This window comes from Triplophysa dalaica, chromosome 23, assembly GCF_015846415.1.
Source record: "Triplophysa dalaica isolate WHDGS20190420 chromosome 23, ASM1584641v1, whole genome shotgun sequence".
Classification (NCBI taxonomy): domain Eukaryota; kingdom Metazoa; phylum Chordata; class Actinopteri; order Cypriniformes; family Nemacheilidae; genus Triplophysa; species Triplophysa dalaica.
In genome coordinates, this window is record NC_079564.1 from 14452452 (window position 1) to 14479453 (window position 27002).

General features: G+C 37.8%; 1 protein-coding gene across 1 annotated transcript in view; it reads left to right on the plus strand.

The window, feature by feature from the left end:
* The window catches only part of adarb2 (adenosine deaminase RNA specific B2 (inactive)), a 142655-nt gene that overhangs the window by 102813 nt on the left and 12840 nt on the right, over nt 1–27002 (plus strand). The window contains exons 4-7 of the mRNA XM_056739083.1: nt 15719–15833; nt 22711–22879; nt 25590–25741; nt 26395–26563. Coding sequence (XP_056595061.1) covers nt 15719–15833; nt 22711–22879; nt 25590–25741; nt 26395–26563 — 605 coding nt within the window. The remainder of the gene's footprint in view (nt 1–15718; nt 15834–22710; nt 22880–25589; nt 25742–26394; nt 26564–27002) is intronic.

A 27002-nucleotide genomic window follows, 5' to 3' on the forward strand; every position in this document is an offset into this window, starting at 1 on the left:
GCGTAACGTACAGTGGAAAGGTCCATGCGCCCATGTACACTGCAGTAAACATGTACATGCGTAAGATATACATTCATAAAACAACTGTCAAAAGGACATTAAAACAAATCACCACATGCTGGCTATTTTATCACACACAGATGCCTTTAGGGCCTGGCCTGGCACATCTCTGTAAGCGTGATTGCTGTTTGTATAAAGGCGAGAAATGATCTGGCATGGACACGTGAGGAAAGAGCAGGTAAAGAAACGGACCTGAAGAGAGGATGTGTTGGAGGGTGGAGCGGAACAAAAGACCTTCAGGATTAATTAGGCGTCAGATTGGTTGCGGGGCACGGGTGCTCTGCGAATGCAGAATGTCCTCTTAGCCTGTTGGGTCATAATTCAGGCCCGTGCAAGCACAGGTACAACAAGCTCATGTATTTCGTCATTTCTATAGTGTTTAGTGTTGTTTTGCATTCTCTTGCGTTTGGACCTTTATGGTCTGATACAGCATGTGGAGAAGATATATTGAACTGTAGTTGGCTACATATTTTGAGTATATAGTCTGTAAACTACAAACAAGAGGAAATTAGAGTGGGGTATGTTGAGTGGCTCCTCCCCTTTTTAAATAGTTAACAGCATTAAGATGGCCTACAACTTGTTGGTAAGCTCAAGTGCATAATGATGGCATAGACATTGTTGGCCTGTACTGGTGAAAGACACATTTTGAAAGCTTGAAACTTTTAAGTGCTTATTATTTATTAAAAAAATGCTCCTTGCTTAAAGATTGCGTATCACAGGCAGTTTCTGCAAATCTCATATTGATCTTGAGTACCTATACAGTCGAATTATATACGTCGTATCTTCGAAGAGTAGTTAGTTTGATCACATTTATAAAAGAGAGATACAGCTGTTCGATTATTTCCGGAAATATGAGCTGCTTGAGGCAGGCAGGGGGGCGGAACTACAGCACGAGCACACAATACATCATCGCATTATCCCTTCGTGTTGTTTAAATTATGCACGTATGGACCGATTGCCAACAGAACACAGACATATGACTTCAATACCATGCAGTCTAAGCATCTTTTTGCCACCGTTTATATAACATCCATCACTGAAATGCCGTGAACAAACAAACACAACTTCTCTCACTATCGCAAGAGTAAAGAGCTGCAGCTGTAGGTCTATAGTGCAGCCAATCTTGAAGCAGCGCAGCCAATCTTGATAAACGGGTACTCTATAGCTTGTTGGTTGGTTGGCGAGTGGGCGGCCTATTTGCGATACAGATCTAGACTTATAATAAACTTTCTGAAACAAGTTGGAGTGTTGGGGGTGGGTATCAAGCATAGAAATACTAGTTCATACGTCCAACTCGTTTTTAACAAGTTGACCATGTTAAGCATGAGAAGCCAGCATGTTAAACAGTGTAAAGAAGTCAGAATACATAACATAGCATGTTACTCATGTTACTAGAATTTTGACTTAAATTATATTAGAGGTTAATTATATTATATTACAAACATTATATGAGTGGTACATTCAAAAACTACACATTTGTATTACATTTCCATCTGGGCTGCTTTTTATTGATTATTAGGTTGAGGTAATTAATTTTAAGATACAAAAGTGAAAAAAAATTATATGTTGGCACGGTTATATATTATATAAAAATTCACCTATTATATGTAATTATTTGATATGGTTTTTGGTATTTAAGTTGCGGTTGAAAAAAGATTTTTTGAAATAAAGGTATTTTTCTGAGACAAAACAATCATAACTTGACATTGCTGACATTTATCAAAGGCTATTACATACTTTAAAATGTTAAAATAAAAAATATATAACCAAATTTTATATAATATAGCACACTATTTGAAGAGTTTAATTCTGTAAAAATCATGTTTTTTATTGTGTATCTTGTTTTATTGTGTTAGTTGCTGTATTTTTTGTTGTTGTTATTATAACTTAATCAAAACAACGCAGCTTCAGTTTGACTGATATTTATTTAAATACACAATGAAATAACATGATTTTTGACTATTTTTCAAAGCTGTTCAAATGAAATCTTCATCCATTAAAATATTCCACTATTGAAAAAACTAAAATATTGCACAGAGAATCTAATCTTTTTTATTCATTTAATGTGCATCAACCACTCGGACAGAGTTTCCTCATCTATTAAACCGCCTTCACAATCTGACATTTAAAACTGCTACTTATTTAGAAAAAGGAGCTTGCTACTGTAAAATCTAGACCAAGATGGAATATAAGTAATATTCTATCACTGGCACGTTGATATTTCACGCTGTATTCCACAAAACCGCAGTTGCACAAACCTCTGCTATTGATTGTTTCAGTGAGTTTTCGCTTCAGTATTGGCCGCCTGTCGTATTCAGAACAGATGCTAATTATTGTGCTTCAACTTGCCACTGAATTCAGGTCCCATAAGAGGCAGTGACCTCATTCAGTAGTATTTTTAGTTGTGTTTGACATCTTTCTTCTGGATGTCAGAATAGTTAAAAATAAGGAAAAAAGTAATGTGCCACCTTTTAACCTTTTAGATGATATCATTTCCTAACCTACAGGAAGTTCTCGTCTTTGAATACCGATTGGTAATTCAACACAAAACGGGCGTTATGAGCGTAATCCTTTTCCTGACCCAGAATACTTCCACTCACTTTGAAAGAACATTGTGATATTTTGCAATTGTGACTCGCAAAGCATTTCGTCCATTTGAATTCATTCATTATTTGAGGTGACATTCTAAAAAATTGTCTAGGGAATATGGATGCACAAAATTTCCTTCTTAATTCTTAAGAACCTAAAACATATTTTATAACTTCAAATCTAGGATAATCTCAGCTTCATTCCCTTCAAAACCATCCTTTTGAATGTCAAAAAGAACAAAAAAGCACTATGTTAAGTATCGCAAAACGTTGCACTGTTGTCTCCTGGTATCATTTGATCATTTTATTTTAGAACACACCATTTGTGCATTTTCACTAAAAATCTTTCCCTCAGTCGATGTTGAAAAACACGATGCAGTTTTTAGTGATACATTCTTGCTGTTTTAAACCAATGCATTTAATCCTATAAATCCCATTAATGCATTTATAATAAATAAGTCAAAGAGTAACAAAAATATCTGTGAGACATGCCTTTTCAGTCCTTTTAGCCCTTTTTGCATGTACAGTAAAGGCATTTGCGGTATTTAAGTTGCCTCACCACCTCGGCAAGAACAGGGAAAGTCCATCTCCTGCCATTCTAAAATAATGAATCACCTCTGCTAATGGAGATCACACTATACCTCCACACAGACGGCTAAATGAATAATGACAGGGCACTTTTAGTTGAAGGAGTCTCTAGTCTCTCTCCTCTACCTCTCTTAGCTCCCTCTAGTGTTGATATTATGAACTTAGATTTCAAATCTCCAGCAAAACACTTGCATCTCTATGAATGCATGCCTCATAGCGTGCCATGTCAAATTAGTACCTTTCCATTTTTACACAAGTGTCAGGGCACTCGGTGTGTGATACACCCAGGCCTGACGTCTGTACTGAATTCTGAGTTGTTCTCTAACCACCCACACAGAGCCATTAACCGCCATGTAAAACATCGGTTAGAAGCTGAACTCTTTCCCAGAGAGGGCGAGTAAGGGAGGTTTCAATACAGCGGTTAGCTTTACACATCAGCTATCACCTTCCAATTATAGATGGAACCGCTGTGATCACAGATCAGGGCTGTATATCAGACAGGCTCGTGCACATTTGAATGCGAAGGTTATGACTCTCAACACTGACATGTCCTTGGGTAATGCGGTCAGGGAGAAACAGCAAAAAGCAGCGGCACTATAATTGACTAAACACTGAGTGTACAGCACCCTGGACAAACCAACGGCTAATGAAGGAAATCTGTGACATGAGGGGTCACCAATTGAAATGCAGGTTAATAACCATCTGACATGATGCGGAAAGCGTTGATTCACAAGATAGTGGTGCTGAGGACTGTGCCATGTTGTGTTCGTAATACAACGATTCCTACCTGAGTACTTGATCCTCTGCATGTTTTTATTTCTGTTGTTTACCTCTGCCTACCATTTTACGTCATTGTTAGGTGAAGCATGCAGGAGAGGATTCTGCCACTGTGACATTATACTTGAATGATGAATCATGCTGTATGAGCCCACACTCCTGCTGTGTGTCTTTTACATAAACAATGAATTCACTTCCATAACCATAATTGCTCATCTGAAAAATAAAGTTAAGGTTATATTGGACTGTTTCTTAGTCCTGCGTTTCTACACTTTTGACATTATCCCACTACATCATCCACCTACTGAGATTTCATTGGTTGTTACTGCTTTCTACCGTGCACACCTGATCTAAGGCGTCTTGTTGCAAAGCAGTTCATCGGATGAAGCCCTTCAGGGCAATAAGAGCTTTTTTTTACATTACTTTTTAAATTATGTTTGGGATAGTAAGTCAGACCTCATTGATGTCCAAATAATAGACTACAACTTCAAATAAATATTTCAAACCATGAAAGCTGAAGTGTAAACTTTTTAGATGTCATAATTTTGTTTGGTGTTTTATTTTGTTTTGGAAGAGTCAATTTCAAAATTAATTTCAGTTTCTCTAAATGTATTATTTATAGGTAGGTGCTATATATGTTTCATTCTGTGAACTACTTTCAAAATGCTGTTGGATGACTTCATGTGACACCTGAGGTGTGATTTTGTTCAAATTCAACAATCACTAACCTGGAATGGTCACAAAACATCTAGAAATACTGATTACATTTTTTTATGCGGCTATATTTGATTATTTTTATGAAATATGTATAATTTGGCTGTGAGCATATAACATGAGCCCTAGTCTACATGTTATAGTAGCCAGATATCTCAGAGACAATATCTGCTTTTAAGTTGTTTGTACATTTAGGAAGACAAAATAATTGTGGCACTGCCAAGTCTCCATCACAATTGTTTAGACAGTCCTGACAAAGACAGAATATGAATCGCACGTCAATAAGTAAAAACAAAATAATTTACTAGAGGCACGCTACCTTTACCAATCTCCAACACGCCACAACGCACATTTGACATTTTCTCTTGATTCCTTGTAGACTGTTTAGAATTTAAAAAGAACACCTGAAGCTATGAATCAAATGTCAGGTGTGGCAGTCTAGTGGAACTGTATCAATACCCAGTGATATATGAGCTGCCGGAGGGGTTTTGCAAGGCTAGGATCAGCGCTCACGAGTGTCCAGATTATTCGTCCATGGCAGAAGGCCACTCCTTTAGTGCTCCTGTGGTTTAAAGGGGTCGGACATTGATGCGTCTGGCCCTTTTTATTCTTAACAACTGTAATTGTGACCCTCTATTTCACACCATGTTATGGAAATTTTCGTTAATCCTCTAAATTTCAGGCAGGATTTGCTGGTTTGGCAGCAGATACTAAGGGATTGTTCAAAGAAAACCGTCTGGGATTGAAGTACTGTCTGGGATGCTGTGTCTGGTATCTTCAAGGGAAGCAGATATGACGGAGTTGCGATGTGTTTGGTTGATGGTCCGAACATTCTCAGAAAACAACAAAATGTTACTTCACAGGCTGTTTGAATGCGTCTCATCTCTTGTAGCAGATGGAAAGTCCTCGGAGAGCATTAGACGCAGCATTTGAGGTTGGTTGTGCTAGCGTTCCCATCCGTAGGTTGATTCGTTGGATATATTTCAGTTTAACACCTCATACTTGCTATAGCAAGTGCAAAATGTTTTCAAGTTTTGGGAATCAACTTATTTTTCTAACTTCACTGAAAGCGAAGTGCTACACGAGTGACAAAATAGTAACCAATCAGGGCATATTTGATGTTATAAATACAGATATGTGGAGCTGGATGGATTTGTGGGACCAGAAAAACACAAATTAATAGAATTTAAAGGGATAGTTCACTTTCATTATTTATTCACCCTCGTGTCATTTCAAACCTGTATGACATCCTTCAGCAGAACATAAAAGAAGATAACTAGTAGTTGATAACCACACTGGTCCTCATTGACATCCGTTATGTCAAAATACTTTATTTTGTGATCCACAGAAGAAAAAGTTATAATAAATGATGACAAACTTTTCTATTTTTGGGTAAACTATCCCTTTATGTCTTCATTAAAGTTTAGATTAGGAATGGGACGGGATGTCAGACTTGTCAGGTCTGTTTTTGTTCAAGTCCCTCTCGAAAAAACCATGTTTAATGTACACCAGAGTCATTCGTTTACAGTGTTAGCAGCATTAGCCGTTAGCATTAGCACAGTTGGGTGTAGTGATGAAAGGTTTTCTGTGGCCTTTCCCGTCTGCAGGGCTCTTCACAATCACAAGTAGATTAATGAATGGTGTATGAACAGCCCTTGCGGTCAGATGAGAGTCCGCCTGAGAGGCGCTTGTTACAAGAACATCACACTCTTCCTCTCTCTCTCTCTCTCTCTCTCTCTCTCTCTGGCTCTGTTTCTCCTCTCATTGCTCCTCAGAGTCTTTATCGTCCTACTCCTCCTCTCCTCACAGTTTCATTCTCAGGGGCAGGTCATGTTATGCTTTTGAAGGAGCCTCTTCCCTGTCCTCTTTATTTGATGTATTATGTATAAAGGCATTATTAAGCCATTTTCCTCTTACCCTCACTTTTCTATCTTGACAGAAGGGTTAATCGCGTGGGATTGGCACAGAGCCGACTGGGCCTCTGCTTTTCTCTCACGTTTTCAACAGGTACACACTCAATTGTTAATAGTGTTAACTTAGGCCCCATTCAGACCTCCGGCGACAAAGTGAGGCGATGTTATTCATTTCAATGGTAGCCTAGCAACATTCAGCGATGCGAGCGTCAGGAAGTGTGCATGTCTCAACAAAGTTATGATTTGCTCTACTTTATGCAAATGTTGGCCGACTTTCAGGATGGACTACCAATAGTGTATGCATTGAAGTCACTTTCACGTCGTGACATGCCCAGGGACACGCTCCCCTGGGTGGCAAAACACCCAGCAAAATGGAGAAGACTATAGAAGCAAAGAAACTCGACGGTGATTTCTTACGACTTACCTACGATTTAAAAAGGAATCAGGTGTGCAGAATTACGTTTCCTGATATTGTAAGCAGTCATTTTGTTAAGAGTTTTGCCACCCATGAGGGCGAGCTCTGCCGCGCTAACGTTGCAAAGTGACGACACGTCCATACCCTCTATAGGAATACAGCAGCGGAGCTAACTTCATTCTTCTCTCGTCAGGTACTGCAGGGTTTGTTTATAACTGTTTCTACGATAACCAAAGCTAGGAACGCCTTTTAACGACCTCGTAGCAAGAGACTGGCGACACAGTCGCTGGCGGTCTGAACGCAGCCTTAGGAGCGGCGTGGTCACATAGGTACAGGGCTGGGAAGGCTAATTGCCAATTGCTAGCCACCCGTGCTAAACAAATTACAAAACATACAAGCTAGGGATGAGTCACGATTTTCGAATATTTCATTATTTGATTTAATTATAGAACATCGACTAGTGTGTGTGACTGTCGTCTAAAAGTAAAGAACAAAAAAAACTATTCCCTATATGCTGGTTAGGCAGGTTTTGACCATGCTTCAAAACCAACCTGACCAGCATATGCTGTTTTTCAACAGGGGAAGCCTCCACAGGTCAGCGGCAATTGGCTAGTTTTATGATAAGATCAACAAAGTTGAATGCAAGATGGGCAGAGCAAACAACAGCACTCATCACTTAGTTGATCTCTAAAGATATAGTTCAGATCAGCTGATACTATAAGTGTTTATTATGTTTATTATTAATATGTTTCAGCACGTTATCCTGAAAATTACTACATGGCTTGAGTTAAGATGGCTTATTTCCTGATGAATTTTACAGTTTGTCATCATCAACGGTCTCTCTCTCTCTCCCTCTCTCTCTCTCTCTGTTTATGTATGTATGATCAAATAATTCCCAGCGAATTTGGAATATAATTTTTTGTCTCCAAATGCCCCTTCCTAATAGACGCAACATTGACCGCTGAATTATATGTCAATGGTGTGGCCATATTGAAACTTTAATTGAAACTGCTTCTCTTGAAACACAGTTAACACTATACAGACCGAATTAAGGCCACATGTGTTTTTACTATACAGACCGAATGTGTTTTTAGACCACGCCATTTGTCACTCTCACCCTAAAGAGCTGTTCACGTCGACAGTGATTTGCAGTGACACAGCGATCTGGACTCATTTATTATAATAAGAGTTACAGATGCAACGAAGTGGCACAGACGTTATGCAAATGAGCAGCAGTGGGATTCCATAACTACCAATGATTGTGCAGATGCTGCAGTTGAGATGGAACGCCTACTAGAAACCAACTGATCAACCGCAGTTAAGCAATGTAGCCCTAAACGGACAAACTGCTCTACAGAGCGCATATAGTAAATATGTCATCTCTTTCAGCAAAGAAGCGGAAATCTGCCAACATCTTAGTCCTCTGAGAGTCACCGTCTTGCTTTTGAAAGAGACAGGGAGGGGTGGGGTGAGCCATAGTTGTAATTCACAACCTCATGCCGCTAATTACACAAATTACACTGGATCTTAGCTTCCTCTCCAAACCAGGCCATCGCTTTATCAGGTCGACTCGTTCCCACACAACCTCCTTTCTGATAGTGGAGGTCATTCGTTTCAGGCCACAGATTTGTCACGATCTCTGTAAACTGTAGGGTCAAGCAGGCTGTCCATTCCTTGGGTTGAGTGACCCAGCTCTCTTCCATAGCGCGAAGGGACCAAAGCGATGCTCTCCAGCCCTGTTATCTGTTTTGAGTGTTGGTGGCTTTATAATGGGACAGATGAGAAGGCAATGTGTTTTACAGCACTGGTGGGCCAGCAAGGCTGATCTGATTGACAGCTCCCCGCTGATAGAGCAGGAACCGTAGCCGGCTGAAAATCTGTCTCGCAGGCTGCAGGGCCATCTGGACCTTCCACACGCTAAAAGGTTGGACACGGTTTGAGGCGACATCACAAAGCTGTACACAGTTAATTTCTGCGGGAGCGGAAGCTTTGTCAGCAGTTTCCTTGTTTCTTTGTGTTTGCGCAGTAAGGACAAAAAACAAAACTGTAAAACAAGGAAAAAGGTGAGAAAGAGCAAGGTCCTTGTAAAGCCAAGGTGAAAGGTAGGAACCGATAATTAATAGCATGGGTCATGGAGAACAAACGGGACGTGTGGCACCGTGGGTACCAGCCACTTTGAGATTTTTCAAAGCTCTTGAGGCGGGGGTTCAACGGATATTGATTTTTCGAAGACCCACCCTGGGCAGCAGGCAGGAGGATGATATAGCCACCAAAAGACACTATTAAAACTAGCTGAATGAATTGTTAAATACCTCTATAAAGAAATAGAAGACATGGCCCCATTTCTTTGGAGGCACGGCTGCTCTGGTGGGCCCTGATAAGCCGTGGGGGGAGGTTTCTGACAGATGGCCCTCACGCGCGCCGTCGTATGATTGGATTCTCTCAAGCTGGAGATTGTAAAGCATGGAGTGGTCACGGTCGCACTGCCTGCAAATATATGACGCTTGCGTCATGCAGCGGATGCAGTTTATCATGGAAGCGTTGCCTGTTGTGTTCAACGGAAGAATATCATTTGAAGGAACACGCAATTGCTTAGTTAAGGATGTTGATGTTTATTGAGACGAGCGATCTTATAAAACATAAAGCTCTTTTTATTTTGATCTAGATATTGCTTAATTTTTCATTAACTTGGTTGACATTGGAAATTTATGTTAGCACGCTTTCATACCAACAAAGAACTTACACACAGGATTGCTAAATTGGGCTGCTTTTTAACACGGGTTGTATATTTGACATATTCATAAATTAAAGTTGACTTAAATGTGTGTATTAAACCAATTTACTGACCAGATCTATCATCTAATAATTGAAACTGACCGAGCAACCTATAATTTAGGTTTATGGTGGTTTGCATCCAGCATCTTGTAAATTACTGCCACCTTCTGTTCTGGAGTGTGGAGTCTCATTATTCATTTCCATCGTAACAGATCGGCGTGTTTGGTCTTGGTTGTTTCTAGTAACTAATACTAGTCAATATCAGTAATTACTAGTATACAATGATTTTCATTGATTGAAGTGTCTAATGCATAACAGTGGCTGAAAAAAGATATAATTCAAAACGTCTTATTGTGTTTAAAATGCTTTTGCGCATTTTCACAGACTTTCTGTGGGGTGCATTAAGCAGTGGATGTGTAGAACAATGCATAAAATGCATTGACTTTTTTTCAGTTCTTTGGTGTAAATACACGACACGCCTATCAATCCAAGTACACACATTGTTTTTTACATTTAATAAACAAATGGCAAAAATATGTATCACATTTATTTATGAATATTCAGTTTTTTGTTTTGAGTGGGTAAATTCAGTCTCACAGTCTCGACTGTTCTTATACGTAGGGCAATTTCCAGTCCTTCTCCTCTCTGCTCACCTAAGCAAGCAGCAGAAATCTCTGCATAGTCCATACTGTTTTCCCTGCAGAGGACATTATATATTAGCAGGATGCATTTGTCAGCAAGAAACCCCAGAGGAACCGACTTCTGGGTCAGGGATCAGTTGAGGAAAGTTCCCTGTTGACATTAGTGTTCCTGGCTCAGTATTGACTTTTGAGGGGGATGATGACTGCAGTATACTGACATTATACATTACTTTAAGAATAAAACTGATGGAAAGAGAAACTGAAACCTGGTTAAACGTTACATTAGCTGTGTAAACTGAATTTGTATAATATTCTTACAAAAGCAATTAAAGCAATGCTTCTGTCCTTCTAGTTGTTTAAGAAAACAAAATTTGTCAGCGCCACTGTGGATCTTTTACAGTAAATTAAACATTAGACAAAATGTTTATATGCTCTCCTACTTGTAAGTCGCTTTTGATAAAAGTGTCTGCCATTGAATAAGTGTAAATGAATAAGTTTAAATATTACAATATATTACTCTGATAAACTTCAGTAGAATCTGCCCTGTCAATCAACCTGTCAATCATTTATAAGAGTTAATAGTAGACAATCATTTTGATGGCCGGCTTTGGTTCAGACTATTCAGAATGACACGATTATATGATTAATTTTTTTTGTTTTTTTTACTATTATTTAAGAATTAATCATTTAAATACTATATTAAAAAATCTGTAACTTTTATCCAAAGTGACTTGCAGTGCATTGCAAGTTTTTTTGTAAATTGAACCCATGACCTTTGCACAGCCAACACAATGTTTAACCGTTTGAGCGGGTGCGTCTTTCTTTCTTCTTCCCAGATGGCAGAAAGAACCGGCAAACATCACAAGATATTCTTTTGTTCATTGCCACACGCGCTAAACCTTGCAAACTGAAAAGACTGGGATTGCAGTTTCGCTCTGATTTGTCAGAGTCGTCTTATTCTTTTGCCTGATTAACATTCAACACAAATTCTGTAGCAATGTGCCAGAGATTTTTCAGCTCTTTATTTCGTTCTTCCTTTTCAGCGCCTCTTTTAAGGTATTAGAGTCTCTTTTTAGTGCTCTAAATATTTGATTCCTGCCTTTGATAACTAATTTCAGTCCATTACCTGCAAGAGTTTTTCATTTTTCAAATCGGTGTGACATTATTCGTTATTCAGAGATGTGAATACGGATTTATGCAAAAGACATCATTATTGCGGCAGATCTTCAAAAGAAATCAAATGATTTGATTGCCATTAATGGTTGGTGTTGAGACAAGTCTTTGAAATGTAAAAGCTCAGAAAGTACTGTTGGCATGAACCAAACAAAAGGCAGACACCACTTTATTCTCCCGAAATGGCCAGAGATGAGGATGTGCTTATCCTCTCACATATTTGTGAATTTGTGTTGTTGCTAAGTGAAGCATTACTATAACTGTTGGTCATTGTGGGAGTTGCAGACTCCAACAAACTTTAAAACATAGAACTTTAGCTTATAACCTGTTCTGATGCCAATATTTGTGCTATGGATAACACTTTATATCATTGCAGTTCTTGAGGAGAGGTGCACTTTTACTTTTCTAAGGAATCAGACAAAATAAAATTGTCAGGAGGTTAATAAAATAAATGAGAGTACACAAGATTACACTTACATTTAGGCATTTGACAGATGCTTTTATCCAAAGCGACTTACATTGCTTTATCCTATACACTTTACATAGGTGTTTGCAAACCCCTGGGATCAAACCCACAACCTTGTGTTGTTAACGCAAGTGCTCTTACCACTGAGCTACAGGAAAGCTGTACTAATATTCTGCTGTACCTAATATCAAAGATTAATTACACATTACATTAGCAAACACAAAAATCACTGATTTTTATCTTTAAAAAAAATCAGTTGTAAATCTTTCCGACCATGTTAAATCTTGAGTACAGTGAGTCCCTGATCTTGGGCATCAGTCCAGTGATAGGCCACGCCTCAGTCTTTGAGATGTGGAAATGTTTGGCATCCCTCTTAATCCTTTTAATGTCACCAATAAATGATGTTTTATTAAGGTGACATTGGGCTTAGTGTTTAATTATCACTGAGAGACATTTAAAGATGTGTGTGCTGCTGGCTTGGCAGACTCGGACTAAAGGAGCACTTGTGTTTTACTGCTGGCTAAAGAGGCGGTCATCATTTCAAACAATCAAAGCATGGATAGACGATGACACAAATTGAAAAAATAGTGGGGCATATGGGTAAATCTCATGTAGGGTAATCTTTCACACTAATTTCAAAGTAAAAATGATTTATTTATAATTATTGTATGAAAATATATAAGTATTATTGGTAACACTTCACAATAATGTTATTTCTTAACATTAGTTTAAAAATAGGCTAACATAAACTAATAACGTACGATACTTCTACAGCATTTATTAATCTCTCTTTATGTAAATTTTATAATTTACTAAAAAATTTAATTGAACATTGTATCGCAACATTAATGAATGGAAAATTGGTTATATCAAGATTTGGTTACACTTTAGTATAGGGACCAATTCTCAATATGAACTAGTTGCTTATTAGATGCCTATTTTTAGCAAATTGGCTGTTTATTAGTACTTATAAAGCACATATTCAGCATGACCATATTCTACTTCCCTAATCCTACCTAAACCCAATAACTACCTTACTAACTATTAATAAGCAACAAATTAGTAGTTTACAGAGTCAAAAGTCATAGTTAACGGTTTATTAATACCGGACAATTGGACCTTAAAATAAAGTGTGACCAAACATTTTAGTGGCATTGACTAAGATGAGTCTAACTAAGACTTTATGAAAAATAATATATATAATTGCTAAAAAACTATATTGCTCTATTAGTTGATGTTAGCTAAAGCATTTACAAACAAATTGTTAACAAAGCTTAAAAAAAGTGTTGTTATTTTTTGTGCGAATTATTATTTAAGAATATTGCATAAACAATGAACCTTACTTTTATGACAATTCCTTTCTACTGTGATATAAACTGCCCGTCCCCCAAAAAAAGTCAATTTGTTGAACCGCCTTAGCTTTATAACGGCACGCAGTCGCCATGGCATCATTTTGATGAATTTCTGCAATTTCAGCATTTATTCCCGTACAGATTTGCAATCATTTTTCACCAAGATCTCGTGTTGATGATGGGAGAGTCGGACCGCTGCGCAAAGTCTTCTCCAGCACATCCGAAAGATTCTCAATGGGGTTAAGGTCTGGACTCGGTGGTAGCCAATCCATGTGTGAAAATGATGTCTCATGCTCCCTGAACCCATATTTCACAATTTGAGCCCGATGAATCCTGGCATTGTCATCTTGGAATATGCCCGTGCCATCAGGGAAGAGAAACTCCATTGATGGAATAACTTGGTCATTCAGTATATTCAGGTAGTCAGCTGACCTCATTCTTTGGGCACGTAACGTTGCTGAACCTAGACCTGACCAACTAGAGCACTCCCAGGTGGTCACTTTTTTTGACGGGAAGTCACAAGTAGACACATTTAAAGTTATGGTCAATTTTTTTATCATTTACGTAATGATCATTTACCCATTTCTAACCTATTTAACTTTCTACCTTCTACAGAACACAAAGAAGATATTTTGAAGAATGTTGGTACCCGGCACCCAATCACTTGCATTGGTTTTGTGTCCATACAATAGAAGTGATTGGGGGCCAGTGCTGTTCGGTTACCAACTTTCTTCAAAATATCTTCTTTTGTGTTCTGCGGAAAAAAGAAAGTCATACAGGTTTGAAATAACAAGAGGGTGAGTAAAAAATGACAGAAGTTTCATTTTTAGGTGATCAATCATTTTAAGTTCTCATTACTTTCATCTGAGCCCTTTAATTTACATTACTTTTACATACATTTGAATTGACAAACATTTTGTAACTTAAGCAACTCACAGTGCATTCCAGGTATACATTTGATCCCCTCTTGTTTTCCTTAAGGATCAAACATGAAACCTTGTTGTTGCTACTATTATTCTACAATTGTAGGCTACAGAATTGCATCCCATACACGCGTGTCTATACAGTATAATACTGTATATAAGTGTTTTCAACATCTCATTAGCAGTTCTTATATTCATACGTTCTATTGGTATAATCAACAGCTTCTCGAATGCAAACAATTTCACACATACACAGAGTCAGAAACATAGAAATGTAAACAAATCTGGTTACGATCACAGCATTTCAAATGTATGCATTATCTTTTTATACTGTATTCATTCAGGTTTATGTATTATTTTATTATCTTTATACAGATTTATGCATTATTTTGTAATACTATAACACTGTCAGTTGACATGTATTTACTTCTGCATGAATACCATTAAATGCTAATGAGATCACATTGATATCATCATGCTGTCAAGCATCCGTTTCTGCTCATTGTCATTATGAGGTGTATTGAGTCTACAGGCGGCCGCGTCACTGTTGCGCTAAAACGGTTCTCCAATCAGTTCATCAGTGGCCACATGCTGTGAACATCCTCTGTAAAGAGGTGTGCATCTGTTTTCTCTCCTGAGCACTTTGCGTTCACTTCATTCCACCAGCTGCCTGGCCGACCCCTCAGAAGTCATAATTATTATGTGCCACTGTGATTGTGTGTGTGTACTTTATGAATATGTTCTTGCCTGCATAAGCAGCTAATTTTACAAACAGCAAACTAACGCTGTCAGATGCGATAAATCCACTCGCACAGGTTCATGAACAGCTGTACGGGACGGGGTGGACCGAAAGCCGTCTGGCGAATGCAAACGCAGAGTGCGGGTTATTTTTCAGCCTGGCGTGTTTGCGGTGGCCTCAACCCCGAGCTCAGCGCGATGGACAGATGGTCCATTTGAGACGCCACCGAACTAATCACGCTGTTCCATTAGCCAAAGTGTCTGGGATAAACGCCTGACCACAAGCATGCCCGTGGTCTCTTCTCCATCCAATTACTCTATCGATGGGCGATGTTTTGACACAAATTAATTGGGTCACGGTGTTGGTGCGAGAAGGAAAAACGCTGCGGGGAAAGTCATTGTGTGATCGGGAAACAGCAAAGCCTAGCCGCTGAGTTGCTGTTTAAATATACATGAACCGTGTGATTTATGAAATGTTAAAATCCCTATTTTCAATGCAATTTTCACGTCTGTACAAACATAATGTTTCAGGTTTTATATGTATTTATGGATACTGCAAGCCTCAAATACTTACAGAACTGGTTGTGTTTTGCAGGAGTTTGCGGATGCGATATTCCACTTGGTAGGAGAGAAATACACTGAGCTGGCCGGCTGCTCCTCGCTGCTGCATGCGCGTCACAAAGGCCTGGCGGGCATCGTCATGACCAGAGGTACGCCAACACTTCAGTCCACTCCTGAATTATTTAACCAGTTCAATATCGAGAGAAAGCACCTTTGTGTGTCTTCTGAATGTGGCAGCACTGCTGCTGAGTTTCGAGCTTCATATTAAATATTTAGGATTTTATCACCTGTGAAACGAAAATTGACAAAGCTGCACCTATATCACAACTGAGTCAAGCCGTGAAGAATGAACTGAGATGATTCATAGGAACTGAAGCTCACTTGTGTACAGCGCAATGCAGTATTCTTACAATATATGAATGATTTTTACATTTCGGGAGAAAATTTGACTTGTGACGTGTTCAGGCTAAATTTCTAAATGCACAGTAAGGTGTTGTGGGTTTGCAGACCAATGCTGTGAGGTGCTCATACCACTAGCATATGGAAGATCAGAGGTGTTAACCAGACAAAGTGAACTTTTCTGATAAGTTTTGATAAGTTGTATGGAAGTACCTAAACAAAATCTTTTTTTCGATGCAATGTTTTTTGGAAATTACGTCACACCACTTTGTTCTTTGATTTCACTTTTAGTAAATACAGCAGTGGAGAAAGTTATGACCGGGAAACCATTTCAAAATGTCATTCAATCAGCATTTCTAGATTTATTGTGGCCATTCCAGTCCAGTGTCAGTTGTATTTCAACAAAGTCAAACATCAGTAGTGACAAAGTCATCCAACAGCAATGTGAAAGACTCAAGATGTTATTGCATAAAATTTTTTAGATTTTTTCCTAAATACGTGTATCAATACGACTGTTGTATTTCTTAAAAGTAATTATAAACTCGCTTTATTTGCGGTATTTGAGGTCTGAGACAATACAGAGCATATTTTCTTTTATTTTGACCTGAATTTTCAGTTTTGATTTTCTGCAAATAAATGCAAATAGAAACAGTTTTTTTTATTAGAAATTTTGGAGAAATATTGTAAGTAGTTCATAGAATGAAACAGAAATGATAATTTCACCTCAAGTAAATTAAGAAAAACTGAAAATATTTTGGAAGTGGTTGCTTAATTTTTTTAATGGTTGTGTACACAGTAGTGGCTAGATGTGACGTCTGAGGGGGGTATATTTTATACAGTATTTGCTATTAATGTCTATTAATTCTAAATTTTTAAAGGGAGAAAAACGTAAAATTTCAAGGTATTCATTTGATGAGACTGTCTGGCAAAAATGCCAACAACATTATGTCAGGGAATCAAAAGATATACAAATAATGCATAGAAAAACAAAAAGTTCACAGATTTATGATGATATTATATTTTTGCAAAAGCAAGGACGTCCATTTTCCAAAGTTGGACATCACTTTTGACCAGTAATACAGTATATATATCATCAAGAGAGCTTAGTATGTTGATATGTGTAAATGTGTTTGCATGTGTGTGAGAAACAGCTGCAGGATTTCTTGAATCATTGCAGGATGGGTATGAAGTTTCTCTTTTGAAGACCACAGCCCATCAATTTAGACTTCAGCGAGATCTGACCTAATCCCTGTCCTCACCCCCTCTCTCTCTCTCTCTCTCTCTCTCTCTCTCTCACTCTCTCCCTCTCATTCGCTCGCTCTGTTAGCCTCACAGTAATTGCAGAGCTTGTTTATTAAGACTGTTATCTTCAAAGATCCAGGCATTGGTGCCCGAGAATTTGTGGCAGCCGAGCAGACAGGCAAACTTGACAGAAACACTGGGGGTTCTGTTTGCCGCTCTTTGAGCATCTATTGAATCTTTCAGACTGGCACGGGCACCGGTAGAATATTAATGCGGGTCCAACTTTGAACGGCGGGACTTTCACAGAGGGGGAGGTAACCTGCGCGAGAGCGCTCCTCACAGGACTCTTATTGGATTATTTCATCCGGTAACGCGAAAGAAACAGACACCGCTTGAATCAGATGGTGTGAATAATCTTATTTCAACATAGCACGGTACGGATGCTGGAATATTGAGTTGAGGAGTGCGAGAGGTGTGTACTTTCACATTGGGAACAGATGTGTTTAGGACAATTCTGAAGTGGAGAGACATATTTCAGTGCTGGAAATTCTGAATTAATGGAGGATGCATATTAAATTTGACTGCTGGTGTCCAAAAGTTTTTTTCCGAAGACAGATGTGACACATAGTTGAATGTGACAAGGCATCGATATTTCATTGTTTTCTTTAGTCACGATCAGAGCTGTAATGAAATATTTAAGACTAAAGTGGAAGAAATATGAAAGTTTAAAGGAATATTTTTTCCAAATATAACTTCTGACATTTGAACATAATATCAATAATTATTATAAATTATAGTTAATTCATTTATATAGTGCCTTTTCTAGAGCTCAAGGATGCTTTTTGACGATTGAAAGTGACCAGCACAATCTTCTGATTTTTTTCTTTTGTGTTTCACAAATTGAATGAGTGTAATCATTTATTTTTGAGTGAACTGGCCCTTTAAGAATCAGCCATTGAAAAACATCACTGTTACCCTGCTGCACTGGTCATGGTTTCTGTTCATGTTTATGGGCAATAATCTCATGGTCGTGATGTGCACCGGTTTGACCTCATTTAATATTCAAGCGTTTCCTCATGCAAGAGCAAGTTGTAAAGGATCAATTCACGAGTCCCTGATTCCATTTTTGCCTAATGGGATGTAAATGACTTCATCGATGTTGACCTCATCTATTTGATTTACCCCCATTCAAAATGAAAATTCATTTATTTGCAGAAAGGATTTCTTCTGGGTTTTTCATCCAGTGTATTCCAAAAATACACGTGTCCTTTCCAGTTAATCAACGATGGTCTATCCTAAACCCCCCAAAGCAGTGGACACATAAAGCTCCATCTAATGATTCCTTATGATTTGATGGCCTCATAAAGGAGCTGATGAACTGCGTTCTTCCCTTGTTTTGCGAAACAAAACTCATTTAGGAAATGTGGGGGTAATGATGCTTGTTCAGCTCATATCAGCATATGGGCATTCCAGACAGACTGACCCATGCATTGATTGATAGTGCCCTGCTCAGACAGTGGCTATACTATACTCATACTGTCTCAAGAGTGTAAATCTTCAGTAGGCATGGAATACACTTATAACGATTATCTACACAATGTGTCAAATACTGACCATAACAAAACAAGCCGCATGCAGTGCTGTATCCCACAATGCATTGTGCTCAATATCCTTTCTGCCGAATTAAACAATAACAATTTTAATACTACAATGGTTATTCCAAAATAATGTGAAATGGTCTCTATTACACATACTATTAAACATTGGCAATAGTAGTTTTATGGTGCAGTAGTTGGTAAATCGTGAGCTAGTTTTCAATTCTAAACAGCCACACTCTCCTTCTTTCTTCTGAGGCATGCTGGGTAAAACATTTTTTTGGATACCTTTCATTTGAAATTTTCATTTTTTGAAAGCGTGCTATGATTAGGGAGGGGTATGACTAATCTAACACTATACAGGTACTGTTTAAAAAAAACTGAGCACATCTGCAGTGCATGTCTGAGGCCTGCAGCATAAACAGAGCTGAATATGTTTAGGATTGTTGGGGGTTGCACTCTGACATCTGCCACTGTTTTATATTCCTTTCACACATAGATTGTATTTATTTTTTTAAACTATTCTTTATGCGGTAATCCATAACTTTTGCCTTTCGATCGCCTTCTTTGTTCAAAACATAAAAATTGAGGATACTTTATGTACTTATCTTTACTTATGGTTAAAAATAGCTGACATATCCTTCTAAATCAATTTCATTCATGAAAAATATTATTATACTATAAGCACTCTAATATACTCATAATTCACTATAATAAGATTGCCATTGGGAAGTTTTGAACAAGCTTTGTACTTGCTCAATAACAGATTTTTTCATTTCAAGTATTTTTAACATACAAAATGCATTGCTGCTTCATACCAAAAGTATATGTATTAAATAATTAATGTAAGTATAATTTTTAGAATTGTAGTATTAACAGTATTTCATTATAACAATTATATAGGGCTGTCCAACGTTTAATCATGATTATGCACATCCAGAAGAAAATGTTGTGTTTACATAATGTACGTATGTCTGTGTACTGTGCATATTAATTTAGTATTTATAAAACACGCACGCACACAGACACAAAATATTTGCATGTGTATTTTAATATTTATATATCATTTAAATTATATATAAACATCTATTCATTTTTATTTATATTTTTCTGAAATAGAAATGTGTTATAAATTCAAAATAAATATGCACAGTCCGCAGACATACAGTATATTAACTTTTATTCTGGATGCGATTAATTGCGATGAATCGAGGAACAGTTTTACAGGTATATAAATAATGTCTAAATATGAATTCTAAAAAAATTCTACATAGAAAATGATATATAATATAATATTATATAACATTATTATAAAAACATCAAATGAATGTTTAAGCTTCAGCATAACTTTTATAGTAAAGTAATAAAATTACTTTAAAAATTGTGAATCAGTCTTCAACCTTGAGAATGTACAATGTTTTACAGAATTATTATGTTTTTTATAGCATTATAGAATTAATACTTATCACAATTTTTTTATTAAAAAAATAATTAACAGTTTGCAATTCCCCAAAATCCTCACTTTATTATTTTTTGCGAGTTGTTGTTTTTAGTTTTTTTTGCTTGCGCTCTTGTCTTTGATAACGTGTCTTTGCTGTTTTTTTTACCCGGCAGTCTAAAGACTAAAGAGAGCAGCAGTGCTGTTCACACTATGTGCTGTTTCAGAGATGTTGATGATTATTGCTCTACTAAAAGCAGCAGTGCCCACAGGCCTGACCACCCCCACATACTGAGAGAAGAACATGTACAAAAATGTCATGCCGATACAGAGAGAAATTACTAAACGCTCTCCTTTCTTTTTCCTTCCGATCACCAGATTGATCTAAACTATCATTAAATGGAAAAGAAAGAACAGCGATGGCTGGTTGAGGAGACCTTTTAACTCACAATTCTCCTGGAAAGTGCTCTTGAATAAAAGCATCTAAACACAAAACCCGGGCATGCCGTGTCCCTTCTGCGCAGTGCACATATGCATGCTGGGATAGTATAGGTAGGGCAGGTGTAGAAACAGCTGGTATTCAATCTTCAGGGGAACATTTAAGAGGTTGCAGTTGGTCTTTGATAGATGACGAGGTGGAGTTCACATAATAGTGCGCGAATAGAAGAACATAACTCATGGTGATGGGTTTTGTGCTGGGCAGCTGCTCTGTCCTCCGCTAGGATTTATTTTTCCTTTATTTCCAAATTCTTTAAATTTTTATATCATGTGCAATAAAATGTGTTCTTACACATGCAAAATTAAATTCTGTTATCATGTATTCAACCTCATGTCAATCCAAACCGTATTATCTCGATCTTCATTTGAAACATGTAGAAATATGTTCACAGTGTTTTTTATAAATTTAAAATGGGTCGAACCAAGTTTGATGTTAATCTGTTAGATTAACATATAAAACACAATGAGTTGTTGATGTTGTCTAGTTCATCTAGACACAGTTTCTTTTCCTCTGGCTTCTGTTTCATCTGTTTCTCCTCTTCTTATGACCTCTCTCTCTCTCCTGGATCAGCAGGCAGTAAAAGGTGGAAGAATGGATTTCAAAGGCTATGCCTTTAACCCCACCTCAATATTAGTTTTTATTATTGTTATTGCCATCTAGCCGTGCGAGTGGCGGCTGGGCCGTGGCACACAATTCCGTCTGGGCCCAGACTGATAAAAGCTCATATGTTGCCTCTAGCCCGCAGGTCTACAGGAGGCCGTGAACACTAAATTTTTGAAGCGATGGGGAGATATAGATTCTTTTCTTCAGCACATAGAGCTTTATAGTTGACATCCAGTCACACGCTTGAGTTGTTCTCAGTTCAGAAATCCCAGCCCAAGTATGAATCCTCCTGCTTGGTGGCGTACCGCAGACCGGGCAGCTGGGAGAGCATTACGGCGAGCCGCGGCAGGTGGAGATGCTTTTGTGCCGCGGTTGCGGGTTTCGTCTTGCTGCGGCTGATGAAAATGTCACAGAAAAGCTTTGTGCGCTGATGTCCAGCGCGGCCACAGCAAGTTGGGATTTACTCATCCATGTGTTGAGAACTCAGCAAAGTGCCAGCCTGCACGAAGGAACACAGATTTGTATAGTTGTAAATCATAATCATATTTAAAGTATTTCTACATCATGATATTATCAGTTACATTTTTTTTTCTTCTGTGAATAAAAAATGCATTCAATTACTCTAAAACCCTAAAAAAAGAATAAATTGTATAAATAGTTTAAACGTAATAAAAGAACATCAGTAATGAGAATTTAAGGAAAATGGCCACTGGCAGTAATTACAAACCTGTAAAACATACTGTAATTGTTATTTTTATTCTTTTGATTTTGGGGTATAATATGACCTGATATGTTCTTAAAAGATTATGTTTTCCACTGGTAATGTTTGGGTGTTTTTTTTTCAAAAAGAAACAGTCATAACTTAGGGCTGCATTACACTCTTAAAAATAAGGGGCATAAAAGGTGCTTCAGTTTCACGGTTTCTTTTTTTTGAGACCTCTGTTGTCAATAGCTCACTACCTCCCATGAGAAATAAAAAACACTTACTGCTTTTGTGTTTTCCGTAAGATCCAAATTAACTGCATCATTGCAAAGTCATTTTTACATTTTAAACGATTTACAAAACAACTGGTCACAGACAAACTGTTAAGATCAGATGAATTGCATTCAAATGATCGGAGAAAAACCTTCAGCCTGTTTGTGTTTCTTTGTGTCTTTGATATTTGCCTATTTTATTCAGCTTTGTTTTAATTATTTATTCAAGCAGTTAACCTGTTTTTTTACATTTTTTTATTGATTGTGTGTCACAGGTCTGGATCTCAGACAGGCTCAAGTGGTGGCGTTATCCACAGGCACTAAATGCATTAATGGAGAGTATATGAGTGACCAGGGCTTAGTGGTCAATGACTGCCATGCAGAGATCACGACTAGACGAGCCTTGCTGCGCTTTCTGTACTCACACCTGGAGTTACACCTCAGGTAACTCATTTTCTCACAATTACAGTACACCGGATGTGATGTGACATTGCAACAAATTGGAAAAAGTATAATCTCCTTGTCGTGCCGACAACAATACACAACAGGCTAATTGATTCTATATCAGTATATTTTCCTAAAGTGATAGTTCACCCAAAAATGATGTCATCACTTACCCTGTGTCATTTCAAACATGTATGACTTTTACTTCTGCAGAACACAAAGGAAGACATTTTGAAGAATGTTTTAAACCGGTACCCATTGATGATGTCACGGAATGACGCCACAGACTGAAGACTAGATAATACATTCCAAATAGTTTTAATAGACACTAGGCCGTTCCACGGGTAACAATAACACATAACACTTTCAATGTCCGACAAAGAAACACAGTGAGTGTATATGCAGTCCTAGTGATGAGCATGATTGATGGCAGGTGTGATGATTACCAATGAGGGTATGGTGAGGGAGCGTGGAGGATAATGGGAAATTGAGTCCTTGGGGAAACACAGGAGAAACAGACAGGGGAACTGATGGGACTGTGACACATGAATTGGATGTGCTTGAATAAAGCTCTACATTGGATATATAATGTTTATATTAAGGTGTCTAATAGCATATTAAAGTACAGTAATGTTCAGTTCATAATCTAGTTATGCACGTGATGTTGATTTTCCTTGAAAATATTGATTGTTATACCTTTAGGTTTACAAACTTTTCAATATGAAATGCACTTTAAAATATGCTTCCATTTGGTAACTTTAGTTAATTACATTGATTCAGATGACCAAACAATGAACAGTACGTCAACGACATGTTTTTACTCATTTAAATAGTTTCACTGTTTAACTATTTTTTAAATCAAAAGTTGTAATTTCGTTAGTATTAAATAACATTAACAACAATTATTGCATTCCCTAATGTTAATAATTGAAAACACATTGTGAAGTGTTTACGAAAATATTACATAGCACAGGCAAGGTTAGTAAATAACATTATCAAGCGCATTTTGTAATTTCTAAATCAGAGAAGTTCCTCTTTTTGGCCGGATTATGTTCCTCCATGTTGCAAAATCTAGGGGCGCCCCTAAAACCTTCATTTATGGGGTCGTGATATGTAAATTACAATGGATTTCAGCCGTCGCATTTATCAAGGTACGATCATTTCGTACGATGAGATTGGCGGCATACAAATATTTGGTTAATCACACGATAACCCTGTCGCAAGATGATTTCTGTGCACGGATCTTTGTCATTTATACGTTAGATTTATCAATGAGTAAAGTATATCTACTGCACTGTAAATGTATAACTGCATCTACTCATGTATTGCACTATAACTTCAATAACTCATGTACTGCACTGTACCTTTAATAACCGCACCAACTCATCTACTGCACTGTAACTTTAATAGCTAATGTCTAAGTAACTAATGCACACTCAAGTCACTTGCACTATTGTATAGTCTATATTGTTATCTGTTCATAACCACCTGTACATTAATGTTCACAGTATATAGCCTTCTGTCTATATTGTTCATAGTACATACCGACTGTCACATTTTCATAGTACATGGCCATTGTATAGTATTTTCCTAATATTGTATTCTGTATTTATTCACACTGTATATCCTGCACTTGCTAATTGCACTTCTGGTTAGACCTAAACTACATTTCGTTACACTGTACTTGTATATGTGTAATGACAATAAAGTTGAATCTAATCTAATCTAATCTAAAATATTTAAATTATGTAATGTAAGTGCATTACTCTAAACACACTTACATTTGAGATTATTATTGAAAAAGTTTTCTCTGTAGTGATAAACAGAGATGAAATGGAGAAACATCCCTAATGTTGCGTGCAGGGCCATACAATCATCTCAGAGAAGCACTATTTCACCAAAGCAGAGGACTTGGGTGTACTTTCAAAAGTGTTAATGTCATTTCTTCGTTCTTAAAGGATTTGCATTATCGTCTGGTGTTGGAGGTATCGGTGACTCTAAATGTCTTCGTTGATTTAGCAGATTGGTTCATAGAAGAGCGTTCCGTAATGTCATATTTGCATACGAGTCTTCCCAGAGTGCATTATCTGTGTTTAAATGGCCCCGTCTGGCTGGGTCTGGAGTCTAGTTTAGTAGACAAGTCATTATGCTCGCCAAATACCACAATAGCTATCAGCGCCTTCCTCGATGGACACATCCGGAGCAACACAGCTCCACCCTTGACATCACAGGTCATTTGTGTAATTCACTCAGCTCAGGCAATAAGAAGCCAAGATGTTTTCGTGCATAATGCACGTTCCCTGCGCACAGTTCACCTCACACTCTATATGGCAACACAGTTTGGAACTTTGTTAATGATAATTATGACGATATGTGTAAAAGCTAGCAGCCTGGCATGATACGTCCTCCCCACAGCTGACTTGCTGCAGATCATCCGGGTTAAAAAATTACAGTTCGTGGCTATTTGTTTTAGCCTTGTTCAGACAGAGTAATGATTTGAGGTCGTGTCTCGTGTGAGAGCGAGCGAGATGGGAATGTGACAGTGACGGAGGTAGCCTTGGTCACGGCAAGGCCAATATTTGTCTTCTTTGTGTCTTTGGCCCATTATTACTAGATAATGTGACTGCCAAACCATTTTGAGACGTGGCTGTTTCTCATGTCTCTCCTCTCATTTCTTTGTTCCTGCCCGGGGTCTGTGATCACTCTGAAGCAAAAGGAAAGAGGACTGGGAACAATCGATCTTTGTACGGCACAAAGACTCGTGTTTGAGACTGAGAGAGAACATCCTCTTCCACATGTACATCAGCACATCGCCCTGCGGTGACGCCCGAGTCAACTCGCCGTACGAAATCACCACTGATTGTAAGATCTTTCGTTTGTCTATTTTATCTCTTTCGCACTCTGACTTTTCGTATGATTCTGTTCTTTTAAGATGAGGTTTTATCAAAACTTTCTGATTCTTCTTATTGTGTTTATGAGCTTTAAAATGAGTTCTGTGTTAAAATGCTTTACAATATATTTAAATATATATTTATACACACTGGCTCAAGACGTATTTGGACAGTAAGACAACACTCCTAGATAAATGTCATTGTACTAGTTTCATTTTTTGCTAAGTGAGAACAACCACGCTTTTTTAAAGGCAGAATTTACCCCCAAAACAAAAAAATTGACACTGTGTAAAAAAATCCTTCATGTTTTTCCTGAAAATTTGATATTTTTTACCATAATTAAAAAATATAATGTAAAAAAAGTACATATCCTCCAGCTGGGGCACCAGTAAGATACAGAGAAGTACAGTTTTGTCATGTAAAATAGCATTTTTTTAGGGTTTTCTTGTAAATTTGTAGTCTTTCTGTAACATGTTTTTTCTACCGTATTTCAAAAATACCCTGTAATAAAATCCTTCTGGCAGATGGATCATCAGTAAAATACTGTTAAGTAACAGTTCAGTCATAAACAGATGGCATTAATGCTCATCTGTAATGCACTTTGTGTATATGTTGTCCGTCTAGTGCACAGCAACAGACACTTGGTGAAGAAGTTTCACAGTCACCTACGAACAAAGATTGAATCAGGGGAGGGTACGCTGCCTGTGAAGTGCACGGGTCCCGTACAGACGTGGGACGGAGTCCTTGAAGGACAACGGCTCATCACCATGTCTTGCACCGACAAGATTTCCAGGTCAGTAATGAAACGTTTCGCTCTAGAGTTCCTGTGCCAATAATAGCTTTTCTTCGAGTGGACATTATAGACCTCGTGAATTTGCTTAACAAGCAAAGCAATTTCAAATGAAAGCAGGAGGTTTGGGCAGGTCATATAGAAGGGATCATTACCATTTTTAAACAGACAATAGGCTTTAGTTTTGTCACAGCTGTGAAATATTATTTATAGACAGCTGCAAAAGGTATAAAGGAGAGGGAGGAGAGAGCATGTGATTGGTCAAAAAACAGTGTAGAGCAGCATCAGTCATCAATATTTTTGGTCTTGATGATTTTTTTCACCATAGTCATGCGTCAAATATATGATGTGATCACTTGGTGTCTTAAGTGAAACTAAATACGTAGGACCACAAATGTATGTGTCAAAATATGGGATCATAGCATTATGCTCTGCAGACCAA